This window comes from Lactuca saligna, chromosome 9 (assembly GCF_052625555.1).
Source record: "Lactuca saligna cultivar CGN05327 chromosome 9, ASM5262555v1, whole genome shotgun sequence".
Classification (NCBI taxonomy): domain Eukaryota; kingdom Viridiplantae; phylum Streptophyta; class Magnoliopsida; order Asterales; family Asteraceae; genus Lactuca; species Lactuca saligna.
This window is the reverse complement of record NC_136425.1, coordinates 61,660,710-61,678,390: the sequence shown is the minus strand read 5'-3', so window position 1 is coordinate 61,678,390 and position 17,681 is coordinate 61,660,710. Positions and strand designations below refer to the sequence as shown.

Genomic DNA, 17,681 nt, shown 5'->3' with positions numbered 1-17,681 from the left:
AATGTATATTATGGGTGGGTTTGGTTTTTAATAGGTTGGTTTCTGAAGTACTAACCGTAATCGAAACTAATTTTTTGGTTCTTGAAATTGAAGCCGAAAATTGATGGTTTGGTTTTTAGGTTTCAATTTTTTGGTTTTGTTTACCTTTAGTTTTTACCTATAAGCACAACATAAAATAAATACGTAAAAAAATAGGTGAAAGTAAAAAAAATTATGAGAACCTGAAAATATATTTTAGGATCATAGTAATAACATATTATATGAAACGTTTAAAATACATAAATAATATTTTATGTAAAAAAACATATAAATTGTTTATATATATATTTCACAATGCATAAATATATTTTTTATTAAAAAAAATTATTGTAAAAATATGTTTTTTTTTGTATTTTTTATTATTTACGTTTTTACTAAATTAGTTTTTGGAAATATAAACTAAGTTTGTCTTTAGTTTAACAACTTGTTCTCAATGTCAACTTAACTAATGAAAATTTTTTTGATGGAAGTGAAAAGAAAATCAAAAAAATATATATTTCTGGTTTCATTAAAAAAACAAAATGAAAGGAAACAAAATTATCATTTTCTCTAATAAATTTTCTTCCAATTTGGAATGATTTAAACAAAATGTTTAATTTTTCTTTTATTTCTCTTTAATTCCGGAATACAAAATAGAAATTTATTATTTTTTTTCTCTTCTTACTTTTATTTTTATTATTATTTTTTTTAAACTGGAGAGTTGGTTGATGAGGGGAAGGGAATGAGATCCTAGGTTCGAATCCCCCTCCCTTGATTTTCTTATATTTTATTTGTTTTCAGATATATCAAAAAAAAAAAAAAAAAGTCACAATACGAATTCAGTCCAGGTATATACCTGAAAATACCAAAATATCCTGGTATGTTAGACACGTGTTATGACTAACGGCTGAAAATGTGAGTTAAAATAACCTTCCATGCAAGTTTTCAACCCTGAAAAGATAACTTTCGTAAAAAAATAAATAAATAAAGACTGATTTTATGGCCTATAATAAAAAAGTATAGAGACGATTCATGTTTGTCTTTATATATTATTAGCCAAATTTTTTTCTTTTAATTGGAGTGGAAGATTTTTACTAGGAGGAGGTAGGAACACGTGAGAGCATAGAAGGGTAGTGGGGACACGAGGAAACTCACAAGGATAAAACACACGTGGAAACCACCGTGCACCTCTTTCTTAACATGCGCGTCCTTCCTTAATTTCCTTTTTCCTCATAATTTCCACCTCCAAAAGACCAAACTCACTCCCACAAATCTCCTCCCATCCCTTCCAATCGCCAAACCCTAGCTCGCCATCGCCCACCATCAATTTCATCGACCTTTCTTTAGGTATTTTCGCAATTCTCTGTCTTTTTGTTCATTTACACTCTTGTACTCTGTTTTTTTAATCCGATTATCTTCCTTCGTTGTTGTAATTGACTCGGGTTTCGTCTTGCTGTAATTCCTGATCTTTTGATGGTGATTCGATTTGGTATCAGTCAATAACGAAATTAGGCTAAATAACAATCTCTATGAATTGGGTATGTTTCCGTGAACTGATGAATTGGTTTGAAAATCGTCAAGTGTTTGTTTTACTGAACTGATATATAAATTATTTCCTGTTTCTTCTAATCGTCTTACAATTCTTGAAGGGTGAGAAGTTTATTTTGTTGGTTATATGCTCAATTCAGCTGCCGATTTTCTGTAATTTAGTTCTATGAAACACCCTTTTCAGTCTGTTCTTTTTCTTTGTGGGAAGCTGATATGAGTTCTTAATTTCGGTGTGATTTTGCTTATAATTGTCATTAAATGATTCTTTTATGTCATAACTGTCGGTCATTCAAGGCTTTGATACGACCTTATCACCACCTGATAAGTTTATTTAATATGGTACAGGAGGCTTTAATTGGAGGTTATCTGATCAATAAAGCCTCCATTTTTATTATATGATCAGTGTCTTCATGTAATTCCTTTAATGGATCGATGCGACACATCAGGATTTGTTAGCAGCGGTTCAAAGTGTTGATTGAAGAAAGTCCAATGGCTGACACCCCTTCATATTTTCCTTCCAATTCACCTTCAAACGCATGCAAATGTATTAAAAAAGTCGTTAATGGCGGAATTAATTTCCCCTCAAGCTTTTACTCACTGGACTCCACACAAAGCAAAATAAAACGTAGCTTCATTGACGGGTGTTTGGATTTGCAAGATGCGTCTTCCTTGTCTCTTGGATTGGGTTGCTCTACAACCTCCGGTCTCACCATGTTTTCCGGCAAAGAAACTGAAGAAAATTCTTCCGGCAATCTTGATCTTACAATGAACCTCAACACACAGAACGTTGACCAAGTCAAACCATCAAGGATTGAAAGAACCGAAGTTGATCTTGAATTAAGTCTCGCAGGTGGCTCAATTGAATCTGATGTAACCGCTGTTAGTCAACCATCTTTTCCGTTCATGAATAATACTGGCAGCACCATGACCTCTGCCGGAGTTCAACTTGTTGATGAAGGCTCCACGTCATCCAGATGGAAATTACCCCTTTTGCCCCCGTTTCTTACTAAAGACCCTACACCTCTTCTTCACAATATTCAAGGGTATAACGGTCCAAATTTAGTTATTCATACCGCATCACCTTCATTAGATTCTGTATTACCCCAACAACAAAATCGACGTACAGGTAACGTGAAAGACTGCCGGTTCACCGGATGCACACGTGGCGCAAGAGGAGCTTCCGGATTCTGCATCTCCCATGGTGGCGGCAGGCGGTGCCAGCGAGGCGGCTGTCAAAAAGGAGCCGAAGGTAAAACAGTGTTCTGTAAAGCCCACGGCGGTGGTCGCCGGTGCGAGTTTCTCGGCTGCACCAAAAGCGCTGAAGGCCGTACAGACTACTGTATCGGCCACGGTGGCGGCAGGCGGTGCAGCCACGAGGGCTGCACCCATGCCGCCAGGGGAAAATCAGGGTTATGTATACGCCATGGTGGCGGGAAGCGGTGTAAAGCGGAAGGGTGTACGAAAAGCGCCGAGGGTGTTACCGGTCTCTGCATCTCCCATGGTGGTGGCCGGAGGTGCCACTTTCCGGCATGCACGAAAGGTGCTCAGGGGAGCACGATGTTTTGTAAAGCTCATGGTGGTGGGAAGCGGTGTACTTTTTTAGGGTGTACGAAAGGGGCGGAAGGTAGTACGAATTTTTGTAAAGGCCATGGTGGTGGGAAGCGGTGCACGTTTGAAGGCGGTTGTACGAAGAGTGTCCATGGTGGGACTCTATTCTGTGTGAATCATGGTGGTGGAAAGCGGTGCGCGGTGGCCGAGTGTACAAAAAGTGCTAGAGGCCGGACTAGTTTTTGTGTTCGTCATGGTGGTGGCAAAAGATGTAAATATGAGGGGTGTGGGAAGAGCGCGCAAGGCCGAACGGATTTCTGTAAGGCACATGGCGGTGGAAGGCGGTGCTCGTGGGGCCAACCGGAACAATCCGGTGGTCAAACCTCAACTCCTTGTGACAAGTTTGCTAGAGGGAAAACCGGTCTTTGTGCTTCACATAGTCAGTTGGTTCAAGATGACCGGATTCCTGGACTCATGGTGGACCAACCTCAACCGCTTATGGCGGAATACGGTGGCTACGTGCTACCAGAAGGCAGGGTTCATGGCGGCAGTTTGATGGCTATGCTTAGAGGATGCACCGGTGGCCAGTCGGAACAGGGGGGAAGTCAGCCTATAAATGGTGGTAGGTGGTAGGTGGGTGTAAAGTGAAACTTGTGAAGTCTCTTCCATTTGGTTTGGTTGTAATGTGTTGTTGAACATAAGGTTAGAGTGATGTATATAGGTTAGTGTTAGATATTGGTTGTGGTTCATGTGTATTTGGTGTAAACATAGTTGGTTATGTTTGGTAGGTTTGTTCCTGTTAAAAATTTGAAGTTCATAATATATTCATCATTTGGAATTGGAATTGGAATTGGAAAAAGTTATTTTTTTATCTTAAAGTGATGGCATCTGGTAAAATATAGATGATGATAAACTGGATACTAAATGTAAAATGATATAAGAGATGAACTATATTTTGGAAAACTTGTGGAGGAGTATTAATGTCTTGATATTTTTAAAAGGTTCGTTTATAAATTACTTTAGTTGTATTACCAACCCTTCTATTGCAATAAACTCAAAACATAAAATAGTTTATGTACGTCAAATATAATCTTAAGGTGATAGCATAGTTGATTTTTTGATAGTAGAATTGCAAACAAGTCTAAGGTTCGATTCAAGCTTTTTTTATGCGAGTTATAATTCCGTTCATTATGTTGGTCGTTGTATACCTGTTATGAAGTTGTTTTATATTAAAATAAAATACGCAAATATATAGTCAAAATTAATAGCAAACAAGGATGTAAATTGTGAATAGTATTGGTATGGGCTTCTTGACAAAGTTTGGCGTGATAAACTCCCTTCGTCAATGACTAGAACTAGTCTAGATTTAGAAAGAATAAAACCCATGGTAGTTGAACTTGAAGCCCATAAAGCCACATTCTCTATTTGGTTCATGCTTTGCTTGCAAATAAGTAAGACTACACGGTGTGGGTGCGGTCCAAGACCGCACTTCGTGCCGCATAGGACGGGAACACCATTCCCAGACCGCTGTCTGGTGCGGTCTTGGCCGCAGTGCAGTCCTCCAAAACCGTGTGTTTTGATTGGTTGAGGAAGGACTGATCTGTTGAGAATTTAAATTTTTTTTTTCTTTTTGCTTTTTCTTTCCTATATATACATACCAACTTAATTTTTTTTCACTACACAATCTCCTCTCTCAAAAAAAAAAATTAAATTAAATTAAATCACCACTCTCTCAAAAAAAAATTCCGTAGTTTGCTTTAGTTATTTTATTTGTATTTTTTAAGTTTCTAGGATTATTTAAATGTCATGTGTGTGAGTTTTTTTTTTTTAGTAACGCAATGTACTGTTTTTTTTAATTTTCAAGTAATGAAAAATTATGTTTTTTTTATTAAAATAGAAGTTATATTATATTAAAATAGTTAAAAAAAAAGTTTTATTAAATAAAATACTTAAAAAAAAAAAAAAAAAGTGTGGCACCACACCCTTGGTGTGACAAGAAACCACACTTGAGTGGTAAAAAGTGACATGACGCTTATGTGGTGGGGGAGGGAGTGCGGTTTCGGTGGTATCACTCCCTCCAACCTAATAACTCCTAGTTGTTGTGCCTTGCATGGATGTTTGGACGTGTATTTGGAAAATGGAAACTAAATAAGTAAATAATCAGAAGCAGATAATCAACTATAACAACCAAAATGTTAATGTCACGGTAGCGAAGTGTATCATTTTTCTTCACTCTAGACTATTAATATGTTTTTTCCCATCTAGGACCTTAAACTTACTATTCTTGTTCGAAAACTAACAATATTACCAACTATAAGACCAAAGGTATGCATCCTACAGAAGACGCGTAAGGATGACATGGAGGGCATGTCTACGCATGAACACCACCCCCATGTCTTGTGGTGGTGGTGTGGAGTGGAGTCTGCTAGGACCATCAGATCAAGTGTTTAAAATTATATATATATATATATATATATATATATATATATATATATATATAAATTTTAACTATAAATACTAAGAAACTATATACATATTTCTACACTACAACCACCAATTCTTTTTTTAAGAGCAGTTTACACACATCCACTATTATACTCTTAAATCTATATTGCTCATCTATCCGTGTGTTCATGAATATTTTACAATGCTCATCATTTCAACAAAATTACTTCTAACAACAAAAGCAATTTCAAGCAAACACTTACCCCCAACAATTTCAACAAAAAATCATCCTTCTTATTGTCAACATTCTCAAGTTCAACCTTCTCCGGCCTAACGATCTCAGACATAACCTTCCCACAACAGTGACGAATTGGTATCGAAATTGCAACCAAAACATTCAAGAAGAAAATAATAAAACAAAGACAACCAAAGGTACTACGAGTTGGAGCAAAGATGAGGAAGTGACATTAACACGAGTTTGGATATTTATATCTGAAGACCAACATAGCAGCAACCACCAATCCACGAAGACTTTTTGGAACCGTTTTTTAGCGAAATTCCATGCCAAAATATGAAATTGTGAATATCATACTTTCAAATGTATAAATGGAAAATGGCGCGAGTTAAGAGCTAGCTGCATCAACTTTAACGATATGTTTACCTATCTTACAAAAATGCATAAAAGTGGATCCAACAAATTTAACATTTTAGTTATCTCGCTTCAACAATATTAGGTACCCATAGTGATAAAACATTTGATCATCAAAAAGCATGGCTAGTTATGCGAGAAGGTCCAAAATGGATGCTTAATTCGGAACGTCTTTTTTGCAATCCACTGGCTCCAACAAACTAAATCAAACAACTACACAAATATGTTGCATGCAGGTACACGAATCGAACTCAACGATGACATCGACAAGGATCCACCATAAGTCACCCTTCAACTACCGGTTGGAAGGGACAAAGAAAAACGGGCCCGGTGATGAGCAAGAGCAAACTGGGCATAGGAACAGGGTCCATTTTTTGATGGGGCCCAATTTTTTTTATATATTATATTGAAATCAGGCCTAATGTCCAAGTCAACATCGTTGACCAGCAAGAAAACGTGAGACGCACTGAGAATGCAAGAATCCAAGCACGCATCGCAAGCCAAGAACGTGATAGAACAAGAGCGATTTTCGATTGATCATCATCAATTCAACATTCAGCGGCTTTATCAGGATTCGGGTAAGGGTTTTAGTAATTGATTGCTAATCACTCATGTAAGGGATATTGAATCAGAGTTAATGAATTAGGAACGAACGAATGTGTATCACTCATCAGAAAAGCCAGAAATGGGTAACCTCAAATTTGTTGGTTGGTATTTCTGCATAATTCAGATTTGACTTTTGGTTTATATTTTTTTTTTTCCGTTTTACAGTGAAACAAGAATGAATGTTTATGGCTATCTTGCAAAGCTTTTACTCAGAGTCTTTGGGTAATTCGTAATTCCTTTACAATAAAAAATCAAATTTTATGTTTATTAAAATTGGGAATCGATTGATTGTGTTCCCCTTGTTAGGTTAATTTTTTCAAATGCTTGGGTTGCACACGTTATTATCTATTGATTGACCCTTCACTTTCTTCATTCCTGAATGAGGTTTTTAGAAAGTTGGATGACATTTGGGGTAATTTTTTATTCCTATTCCATATGTGAGTGAAGAAACACATTAATGTTGTTAGGTTGACCAAATTATCCTTCCTTCACCAGGTCTTTTGGGCACTGTAACCTTTGCGTTTTTCTGCTTCTACCTTTGCTTGCAGTTATTGTTGGGGGCAATGATGCTTAGTCTCAGACTAGGGTTTATCACTATCCATCCAATGAAGTAAAATTACCTTTCTATCTATTTATTTTTTGTTTAATTGTGACTTGTGAATGAATATCAAGTAAAATAACCTTCTGTCCAGGTAGGGATGTACTCTTATGAACTCTTTCTTGTTCAATGTGACTCTCATTCTTCTTTGCTCCATCAGGTAGGATGAATCATTTTCTTTATTAATTATTAATATTTTTATAGTTTTTTAACATGTATATTAGAACATAGCGTAATGACTCATCCCATTTCATTATTCTATTCCATTATTTGTAATGGGTGCATTGTTGCTCTAAATAACTTATGATTTACACTTTCACATGAGAAAAACAAATTTCTAAAACTTATCATCGTCTTAAAATAACTTCAGTTTATATAATTCTATTCATCACACATAAGGGCCCAATGGCTTTTTTTTTGCGGCTCGTCCTGGGCATTTAAATCCTTAGGACCGGTCCTGATAAAAATGTATTCGTAGGAAATACCATGTAATCACTTTCGGAAAAGTTCAATGAACACATTCTCTTACTAAAGAAAAAAATTAAAAACTAAAACCGAAGCGAGACGGGAACAACAAATGTTTTTTCCTGATATGCAAATTTTGAACACAACATCCCAACCGGATCTTTCACCAGAAGACCTCCTAAGGTTTTTAAAGCTTAAACGGAAAATTCGAGAAAATATGATGATTAGTAATTTTTATTTACTTTTATTAAAGTATTTTTATTTTTAGATTAAGGTGGTGTTTAAGTTACGTGTAAAAATACTTTTATTAGTAGTTTTTTTTTATTAATGAAGTTTTTAGTAAGTTTTAGGAATTTTTTTATTTTATATAAAATGTTAATGATGAGTATTTCCCAAGGCTAACTGATGTACTCATAACAGTATAACACAAAAAGTTTCTCATCTCAACGGCACGTAAACATCACTTTCTAACCACTTACCGTAAGAATACCTAGCTACCACTCCACGACCCCAAATTCTCCTAACATTTTAATGTAAAAATAATATAAAAGAGAATAAGATAGAGAAAGAATGAAAGAAAATGGCGTTAAACCATATTACCAACTTAACCCACCTCCATTCCACATCAGAATAACATATGGGGGTGTTCACATGCTATAATACATGTCACAAAAGCTTAACACAATGTACATTAGGACATCTGTAATGCATTGAAATCTATAGAGTTCAATGCATTGTTATATCATCTTTCAACATTCTATACAATTCTAACAATTTTTTCCTAAAATGCATTAAACTCTACAAAGTTCAATATAAAATTACAAAAAGCTAATTTATAGTATTTATTTAAGAATTAGAGAACTTTTCTTTTTCTCATTGAAGAATTCAATGACCATTAACTCAAAATTCATTTAATGTCAATATGACATCTCATAATGGTAAAATTTTATCTACTGAATGACAACTAGACATATCACCTCATTCAACTCTACAACTCAACGAAGCATTATGGATGCTCTTAGAGGCATACATCATAACTTAAGGTTTGTGGTGTGGTAGTGGAGATGAGGTGGCAACACTTTTGGAGTTGAGATGTAGTTCCCATTCATGATAGCCTAATCTTTTTTTTTTACAACTTCAATGCTTATTTGGCATAAAGATGTACACTCGAACAATTTTTAGAACATAATAAACTTTATTAAATGAGTTGAATTGATGTGATTTTGCCCAATACTTTCCATACTTTGATGAATTGTTAAACATTATATGTAGGTAATCAAATATAGTTGAAGTGGGATGAATCTACAAGGAAAATAGACAAAGAATGGCTAAAGAACATGTGGGATGGACTACACAAAGTTATGAAGAAAAATGTTGTTGGAAAGTTGACCATGCTCCAATGTTTTTAATCATATCTCAAGTTTATTGTGCTTCGGTTGATGTAAATTGGATGCTTCGGAAACTAGACAACATTTTCCACAACTTTTATGTTTTACGTTTCTTCCAATTTTGATAGTAGCACCATCAAAAGAGATAAGAAGATAGTTCAACACTCAAGGACGCCCACAAACATCTAGGACACCTAACTGTTGTAGCCTTGTCTCGACGTGCAACAACCATTTATGAAACACATAAGAAACCATGTAGGACATCCCTCATGCATCTAGGACGCCTCAAGGATAGAAATCCATCTTTATCCATTTTCAGTATAAATGAAAGACGATAGAGAGCTTGTAGAACACCCTCAAGGATACCTAGGCTTCACCACATCTAGGACATCCCTAAAGACGTCTAGCATCCCACATTGCCTGATTTTGCCTTATATATAAGGAATTAGGACATCCGTTTTTAGGGTTCCCACTTTCTAATTTTAGAACTTTTTCCTGCGTTTATGAGGCATCCAAACCCCTAGAAACACTTCGTAATGCACATTCATTTCATTTTAGTCCGAATTCAAGGTGATAAATAATCAAGTTTGTCCTTAATCGACATTTGAAGATCCTTCACTCGGTGAACGTTCGTTAATTTCATCAAGTTCTAGAAAGTGTTACTTCTTCCTTAAGGACTTTGTTGATCACTAGACTTCATTAGTTTTATGATTTTACAACTTGTATTGTGCCAAGGAGTTTATGGAAACCTAAAAAGAATGGACATAATGAACACTTATAAGAAAAACCAACATACATGAAAAAGAACTAAACTGAAAACCAAGATGATGAACTAAACCAACTACAAAACGTTGATCAACATTGATTAACTAAAACAAAAAGATCAAACTCAAGGAAAAATAAGTATCAATAGATCATGTCCTTCTTCTTTATTTGGGTTTTTACCAAGACCTTCATCTCCATCCCTAGACCGAATGACCAACTATGTGAGAGAATACTACCATAAAGATTGAGTGTGCCAAAATTTTCAAACGTGCATTGAGATTGTGAAGTTGTACTAATCATATGGACCACTTTTGTATTTTACTCTAATTTAAAAATAAGATGCTCAAATGTTTAGTAATTTATGATTATATAAGGTAATAACGATTTAATAGAAAAAAAAAAAGGAGAATATTCTGTAGTGAAGGTAAAATCTTTTGATGACGGTTGAAAGAAATGATAAATAAGAAAATTCAATTTACTTCATATTATATGGCTTGAGTCCTTGGTTGATAAATTCCATTTGCTTAAAGGTACGGACTAAACGATGTGCTTGTGGTTTTGAAGCGGAAATGCTTTCTATTTTTATATATGTATTTTTAAAGTAAAAAGAAATGAGAACGAGAACAAAATAAAAAGCTCGGTGAAGGACCAATAGCTTTCTTAATTCAATGTATATGTGGCCATAAAAGATGAGTTGTTACTTGGCAACCCTCATGTGCATATTTCACCTTTTGGAAGTTGATCGTGCATTTCCTTTAGAAAAAGTGTCCCCCATCCTTTTTCTTAAATTAATTACCTTTTTTATTAACCATTTAAGAAAATAGCAAACACGTTATGCAACAACTAAATTTACTCCTCTCTTTAGTTACAATTTGCCTAGAATAAATGTAAGCTTGATTTAATACTTTTTCTTAGTAAACATGTTTTAGTGTTTTTCAAACATATTTTATATATTACCGGATTTTGTCTCCATGTTGAACGTATTCCTGTATTCCTAAGGGTGTAATCGCAAATTTTGAATCATTTTAAAATGTTATACTGTGCAACTCTATAATACATAAATTGTCACTTCCATTTTGAAAATATTATAGCATTATATTTTAGTTGGTTTTGTCATATAAATTGTATAACATCAAAACCAATTGGGTTATGTGGTTGCATAATCAAAATTTGCCTTTCAATTTAAAATTGTTTTATATTTAGCTAACTTCTAGTTAGCTTTTTTTAGTTAATATACTTCAACTGTTTAAACAAAGTTAAAAAGAAAACTAAAATGATCGTATCTAAAAAATGAAATTTTATTATCAGGAGATAGATGCACCAATAAACATATGACAAATATTTATCTAAAGTAGTTAAGGTAAAGTTTTAAAGCTTCATTTGTTTAAAAACAAATGCGACAAATTGTATTTGGTATGCAATTTATGTATAATTGGGAAGAGATATCGAGGTGTATGCACCAATAAACATATGAAAAATATTTATCTAAAGTAGTTAAGAGTTTTAAAGCCAACTACTTGGGTTGTGGTGATTTGGTAACAGATGTAGAAAATATAATGGATAACATATTGATCTATGTTTTAATCTTGGTACCACTCAACCTTTGTGGTTATGAAAGTTCGTCTGCAGTGATCCCATGAAATGAGACAAAACTTCATGTTTACAATGGAGGATTAGTCGATGCGTGAAAGTTGGCTTGAAAACCTTGATTAGGGAAATTCCATTTCAAAATAAAATAAAATTAAAGTTTTATTTGTTTAAAACAAATGCAACAAATTATATTTAGTATGCAATTTATGTATAATTAGGAAGAGATATCGAGGTGTATGCAAGTTAAATATTATCTTATGAACTCTAATCCAAATAGAAAATAAACATAAATGGATCAACGGGATGTTATTTATTAAACGAGTATTCATATAAGGATGTAAAATTCTAGGGATAATGACTTGGGAGGGTAATAAGGTTTCAAGTTTGTCCGTATTAGGTCACTAAGGTTTTTTTGTGCGTATTAGACCAATATGGTTGTTATTACCGTTTAGAAATAGTCCTTTTACCGGTTTTAACGGGTAAAAATGACTATTTCTAAACGGTAATAACAACCATATTGGTCTAATACGCACAAAAAAACCTTAGTGACCTAATACGGACAAACTGGAAACCTTATTACCCTCCTAAGTCATTAACCCTAATTATTTAGAAAACATGCTTACTAATCAATGTGACTGATTTGTTTGACTGAACATAGTTGCTTCCATTTAAACTTATCTCACAACCCTTCCAGAACTTCTAAGTCCAGAAACTCATATGATTGATGATCTTCATTACATAAATATGCAACATTTTTATCAATAACTTCTTTTTTGTCATTTAAATGTTTACATGAACACATCCATATGTACAAAAACAAAATCTCACTTTGATACCTCCCATCAATGTCTACATTTGATAACGAATGGAAATGTAAAACCAACAGGGACTTGCAGATGATGTCTATTATCAATTATTTTATAAAAAGCATAACCACAACATGAACTAAGAAACTGAAGTTGCAAAATTAATCAAAATCAACACATAAACAAACATATACAGGCTATATACAACACATAAACGGAAGTTTATAAAGCATGAAACTTAATGACAGGAAAAGTAAAAAACTTAAAGGAGACTTTATAGAAAGAAATATCACTTTTACTTGCCACAAATGGTTGAAGACATCAACAAGAAGATCAATCTGACCATAGAATCCACATGTTGTCTGATTATGACTTCAGTAGATGAACTACTGAAACGTAAGAATTGCAATTGAACTCTATTAGCATTTGAAAAGTGAATTAGTGTTAAAAAAAATTTGGACCATTTCTTGATTTGTGTGTGTCATCCTTGTGCAGGGGTCATGCTAATCTTCTCTGTATCGTTCCAATTTTATCGGATGTCCCCAAAGGGACGACTATAGATGAAGAGCTTCACCATATAGAGGAGTAGCAGGTTATATGGGACGACGCGAGTTCTAAACGAAGTAGTTTACTGTTGATGGTCATATATTCTCAATGTCTTTAAAATTAGGGTTAATGACTTAGGAGGGTAATAAGGTTTCCAGTTTGTCCGTATTAGGTCACTAAGGTTTTTTTGTGCGTATTAGACCAATATGGTTGTTATTACCGTTTAGAAATAGTCCTTTTTACTTGTTAAAACCGGTAAAAGGACTATTTTTAAACGGTAATAACAACCATATTGGTCTAATACGCACAAAAAAAACCTTAGTGACCTAATACGGACAAGCTGGAAACCTTATTACCCTCCCAAGTCATTATCCCAAAATTCTAACATCAACTAACATAATAGGCTTGCAACATGAATTTTTGGGATGTTATTTATTAAACGGGAGTTTTGAAGATTAGGCCGGGCAGGAAAGGGATGAGTGTGGAAATTGAAGTTCGGGTATGAGGACATTTTTACTATTTTTTAAATTAATTTATTTAATTTATTTTAATTTTAACCGTAAATATTAAATTTACAATTGTAATACAATACTTTATTTTTTATAACTATAGACTATAGTTGACAATTACATCTTATATTTCTATAACAGTTATACGTATATAATCTAGATTTAGGATTATATATCTTTCTTATTTTCAAATGTTGTAATATATTTATATTATTAAATGTTATTTGCAAGAGTACTTTTTTTTGTATGATTTGTGTTGGAACAAATTAAATATTGTTTTTCTTATATATATATATATATATATATATATATATATATATATATATATATATATATATATATATATATATATATATATTGTGACATCCCCATTTTCACGGTCAGAAAAAACCGATTTGTTTATGCTTTGTTTTAAAATCAGAGTAATCTTTTAAAGAAAACAGTTGCGGAATTTGTTCTCAAAACAAAATGTGATAAGAATTTATTAAATCATTTCTTTAAAGAAACATATTTTTCATTTATAACAAAATCACGGGATGTCATGTTATGATACAGACCAAAAGTATAAACAGTATAAAATAGACTTTACAACAGTTATTTATAACTACTAATCTATAACCCAAAATCTCTCGTCAACTCCACCAACTTTTACTCTTGTGTCATTATCTGTAATGCAAAGAAAACTGAGTGGGTCAGGCTTGGGAGCCTGGTGAGCATATATGGTTTTCAACCCACAATAATAGAATTATTATATTCAATCATCAAACAATCAACCCAATTACCTATCCCCATTATCTTCTTTATTTCTTAAGGTTTTACATTAAGAAAAGACTATCCTTCCTTCATTTGTTTCTAAGGATTGACCTAAGAAATTGGCACAAAGTCCATTGCTGCCCGAGGTTCTTATAACAAACACTAAATCCATAGCTGCCAAGGTTCATCTATACAATACTAAATCCATAGCTACCAACATTCATCTGCACTGTACTAAATCCATAGCTACTAACATTCATCTACACTGTACTAAATCCACAGCTACCATCGTTTTATTATGAGGCACTAAATCTATAGTTGGTAGGGTTTTTAGAGTACACCGGTGAACATCAAGTCCACAACACCTACAAGTTGCGAGCTTGCTAGTGTTCCACATGATTGTCTAGAATAGTTTGTGGTTGTCATCCCTACTCTGCTGAATGACGGGGGCCATCGTTTGGGTAAAAGTTTAACTCATTTTTCACCTGTCACCCTCATCTCATGATCCATATCATCTTTCGTCTCATCCTCAAACTAATCTTTCATCACACACCAACTATTTCATGTATCCATGTTCTACCCAACATATTTGTAGATATAAATTACATATATAGTTTAAATCATATACAAAACTATATAAAATATTCATCCAACATCCATCTCAAATAAACAAACAATATATATACACATAACACATATTTCATAGCAAATACCTCATATCTATGTGTTAGAAGAAAGTAACTACACACTCACTCATAACATAGATATAATACATTCATCCAATACTTGTACTAAAATCGTGTTTATGAAAGGGATTATACACTCACTTGGTTAGACGATGCTCGAACAGCACTACGGCTCTTCAAGTAGAAGTTCTTCTATGAAACCGAGATATCTTCACACACCGGACTTCTCGTGGGAAGAGCTTCGGCTTGAAACTATTTTCTCTTTGGGATCTTCGGGGCTTCGAGACTTGCTTCAGGTGTCGGGATGATACCGGGGATTCGGGGGTGCTTTAAAAGGGCTAGAGAGGGTATCGGGAGTTAGAGAGTGAAGAAATTAGCAACATGGCTGGCAGCCCTTCGATTTCTATTTATAGGGCCATTTTTCTAGATTCACGTCGTGAATCTCAAATATTCACGTTGTGAGTTCAGTAGTCATCAGGTGCGTCATCGCAACTTGCGTCTGTCAGGCTCCAGAAGTCATAAATACCGAATTCACGTCGTGAACTCTGACACAGTGTTAAGGTTCGCGCCCCGAACTTTAGAAATTCTTAACTTTCGCATACGAGCTCCGTTTTCGATGTTATTTTTTTCCACGTGTAGGTAAAAACAATATCTACAACTTTAGTTTAGACTTTGTCGGCTAATTTTGAATTTAATTTTTATTATATTATTTTTAGTAGACGGGACAAGAAAATTTCATTATAAACTCATAACTTCTTCATCCGACGTCCATTTTCGTCTGTCTTTTTACCGTTAAACTACTATCAACGAGATCTTTGATTCTCATTTAGATTATTTCGGCTAGAAATCTGTCGATCTCATATTCGAACTTCGGGTTGAATACTGATAAGCTAAAACTTAGAAAAATCATAACTTCCCCATACGAAGTCATATCTGGACGTTCTTTTTATGCACGCTCTCAGTTTAACGTATTCTACGACTTTCATTTAGATCGCTAAGGCCAAATATCGCTCTAACGTAAATTCACTATTTATGTCGCGCTATGTTGTGCCGGTTCTGTCGCGAAACTTCGACAGGTCATAACTTCTTCGTTATAACTTGGATTTCGGCATTCTTTATATGTACGGAATGCTTGTAACATATACTACAACTTAGTTAAGATTACTCATACTAAATAATCTTCCATAAAAAATTCATTTTTGACGCTCATTGTCTCTAAATTGACTAGCCTTGATCTACGGACGTTATATATATATATATATATATATATATATATATATATATATATATATATATATATATGAAGGACAAATGGAGAAACATTCTTTACATGTGAACATACAGAGATGATGAAAAATCGATGGAGTGGATGAACAAACCAGATTCCAAGATCTCGATTTTACTTTGTTCCTCAAATCCTCGATGAAGCTCTAGAATAGATGAACAAGAAGGAGACGGAAAATGATAGTGGTCGTCGATGGAAGTGTTAAACGGAGGTTAAAAAATGAAGTATCTGATGAGAATGGTTGAGTTCGGTTGTTGATTTTGAAGAAAGAGGAAAAGAAAGGTAAATTAGGGTTATTGAGAAAAAATAGGCTAGTATCCATAATTATAGGGATATATATTTTATTTATTTATTCAATATTATTAATTTAAGCATAAGATTACTAATATACCTCTGATTAGGTTTTTGAAAAGATTGGTTCATATTGATTTCTAAATCCACACAATAGATAGTTAGAACATATGAACCTACCTACCTACCTCTCTCTCTCTCTCTCTCTCTCTCTCTCCCTCTCTCTCTCTCTCTCTTTATATATATACACACACACGCACTAGTAAGGTACCCGTACGATGCGGCGATCCAAATAGTTCATTTCGGTAGATAAATTACATGCAACGATTAGTTTCAATTTCGTGTCCGATAGTTCTTTTCAGCATTTTGACAGATTGTTTTATTTCAAATAGTTCATTTCGATAATTAGATTTTGGAGTCAGTTAGTTTCTTTTAGCGTACAGTTTCAGCTAAAAATAAAATTATGTTGCTAATTTGCAATGCGACGGGCGTTGTATCAAGGCGGTGAATTGTTTCTTTTCGGAGAGTAATTCCGTTTCGATGATTATGCGTTAAGATGGGAGGGAGAACAAATGTAAGTATGTTGTTTTGATTTAAAAATATAAGTATATTGCAACTCTGACATAAAAATAAAAATAGATTGTCTTTGCGCCACTAAAAACAATGCAAGTTGCTATTATATGATAAAAATAAATTACGTTGATGTTTTGAGGAATAGTATATTTTGCGGTATTATTGTAGGTGGGGATGTAGTGGAATAGATAGTTTTATTTGGACAACAAGATCTTTACACTTTAAGAGGGTGCCACAAATAAAATTATTTTTTCTTTTGGATTAAAAATATACATAAGGTATTGTTTTTTTATTAAACAACTCTCTTATTTGAAGAATGTTCATAATTCATGCAAAAAATTGATAATTTATACTCTGTTTTATGCAAAATAGTAAAAAATTAATAATTTACACTCCATTATATTCATTATTCAAGATAGTAAGGGCATGTTATGCGCTCAATTTAATCAGTTATTGATTTGTTTGTTTCATTTTTTAATATCAGTTATTGATTTGTTTGTTTCATTTTTTAATATCAGTTATTGATTTGTTTGTTTCATTCCATTAAATATTTGAAAAAGTTGTGAAAATAAGGACAATTTTTGAAGGAGAAATTAAATATTCTCTTACATT

General features: G+C 33.7%; 1 protein-coding gene and 1 non-coding gene across 3 annotated transcripts; one reads left to right on the top strand and one right to left on the bottom strand.

The window, feature by feature from the left end:
• Positions 1–1,212: 1,212 nt before the first annotated feature.
• LOC145014945 (uncharacterized) lies at positions 1,213–3,958 on the top strand. Of its 2 annotated transcripts, none has more exons than XM_078973393.1 (2): positions 1,213–1,365; positions 1,912–3,958. In XM_078973393.1, exon 2 carries the CDS (start codon positions 2,056–2,058, stop codon positions 3,745–3,747), a length of 1,692 nt encoding a protein of 563 aa, XP_078829519.1. In that variant the 5' UTR covers positions 1,213–1,365; positions 1,912–2,055; the 3' UTR covers positions 3,748–3,958. The 2 variants fall into 2 exon arrangements, with proteins under 2 accessions (XP_078829519.1, XP_078829520.1); XM_078973394.1 differs by having other exon boundaries at positions 1,223–1,365; positions 2,013–3,958.
• Positions 3,959–12,875: 8,917 nt separating this feature from the next.
• LOC145018971 (U6 spliceosomal RNA) lies at positions 12,876–12,978 on the bottom strand. The gene has a single exon (XR_013667295.1). It is a non-coding gene; the product is annotated as a U6 spliceosomal RNA (small nuclear RNA).
• Between the last annotated feature and the right edge of the window lie 4,703 nt (positions 12,979–17,681).

Bases quoted from the DNA above. Each gene is read 5' to 3' on its own strand.
- LOC145014945 (XM_078973393.1), top strand. From the start codon at position 2,056: ATGGCTGACACCCCTTCATATTTTCCTTCCAATTCACCTTCAAACGCA.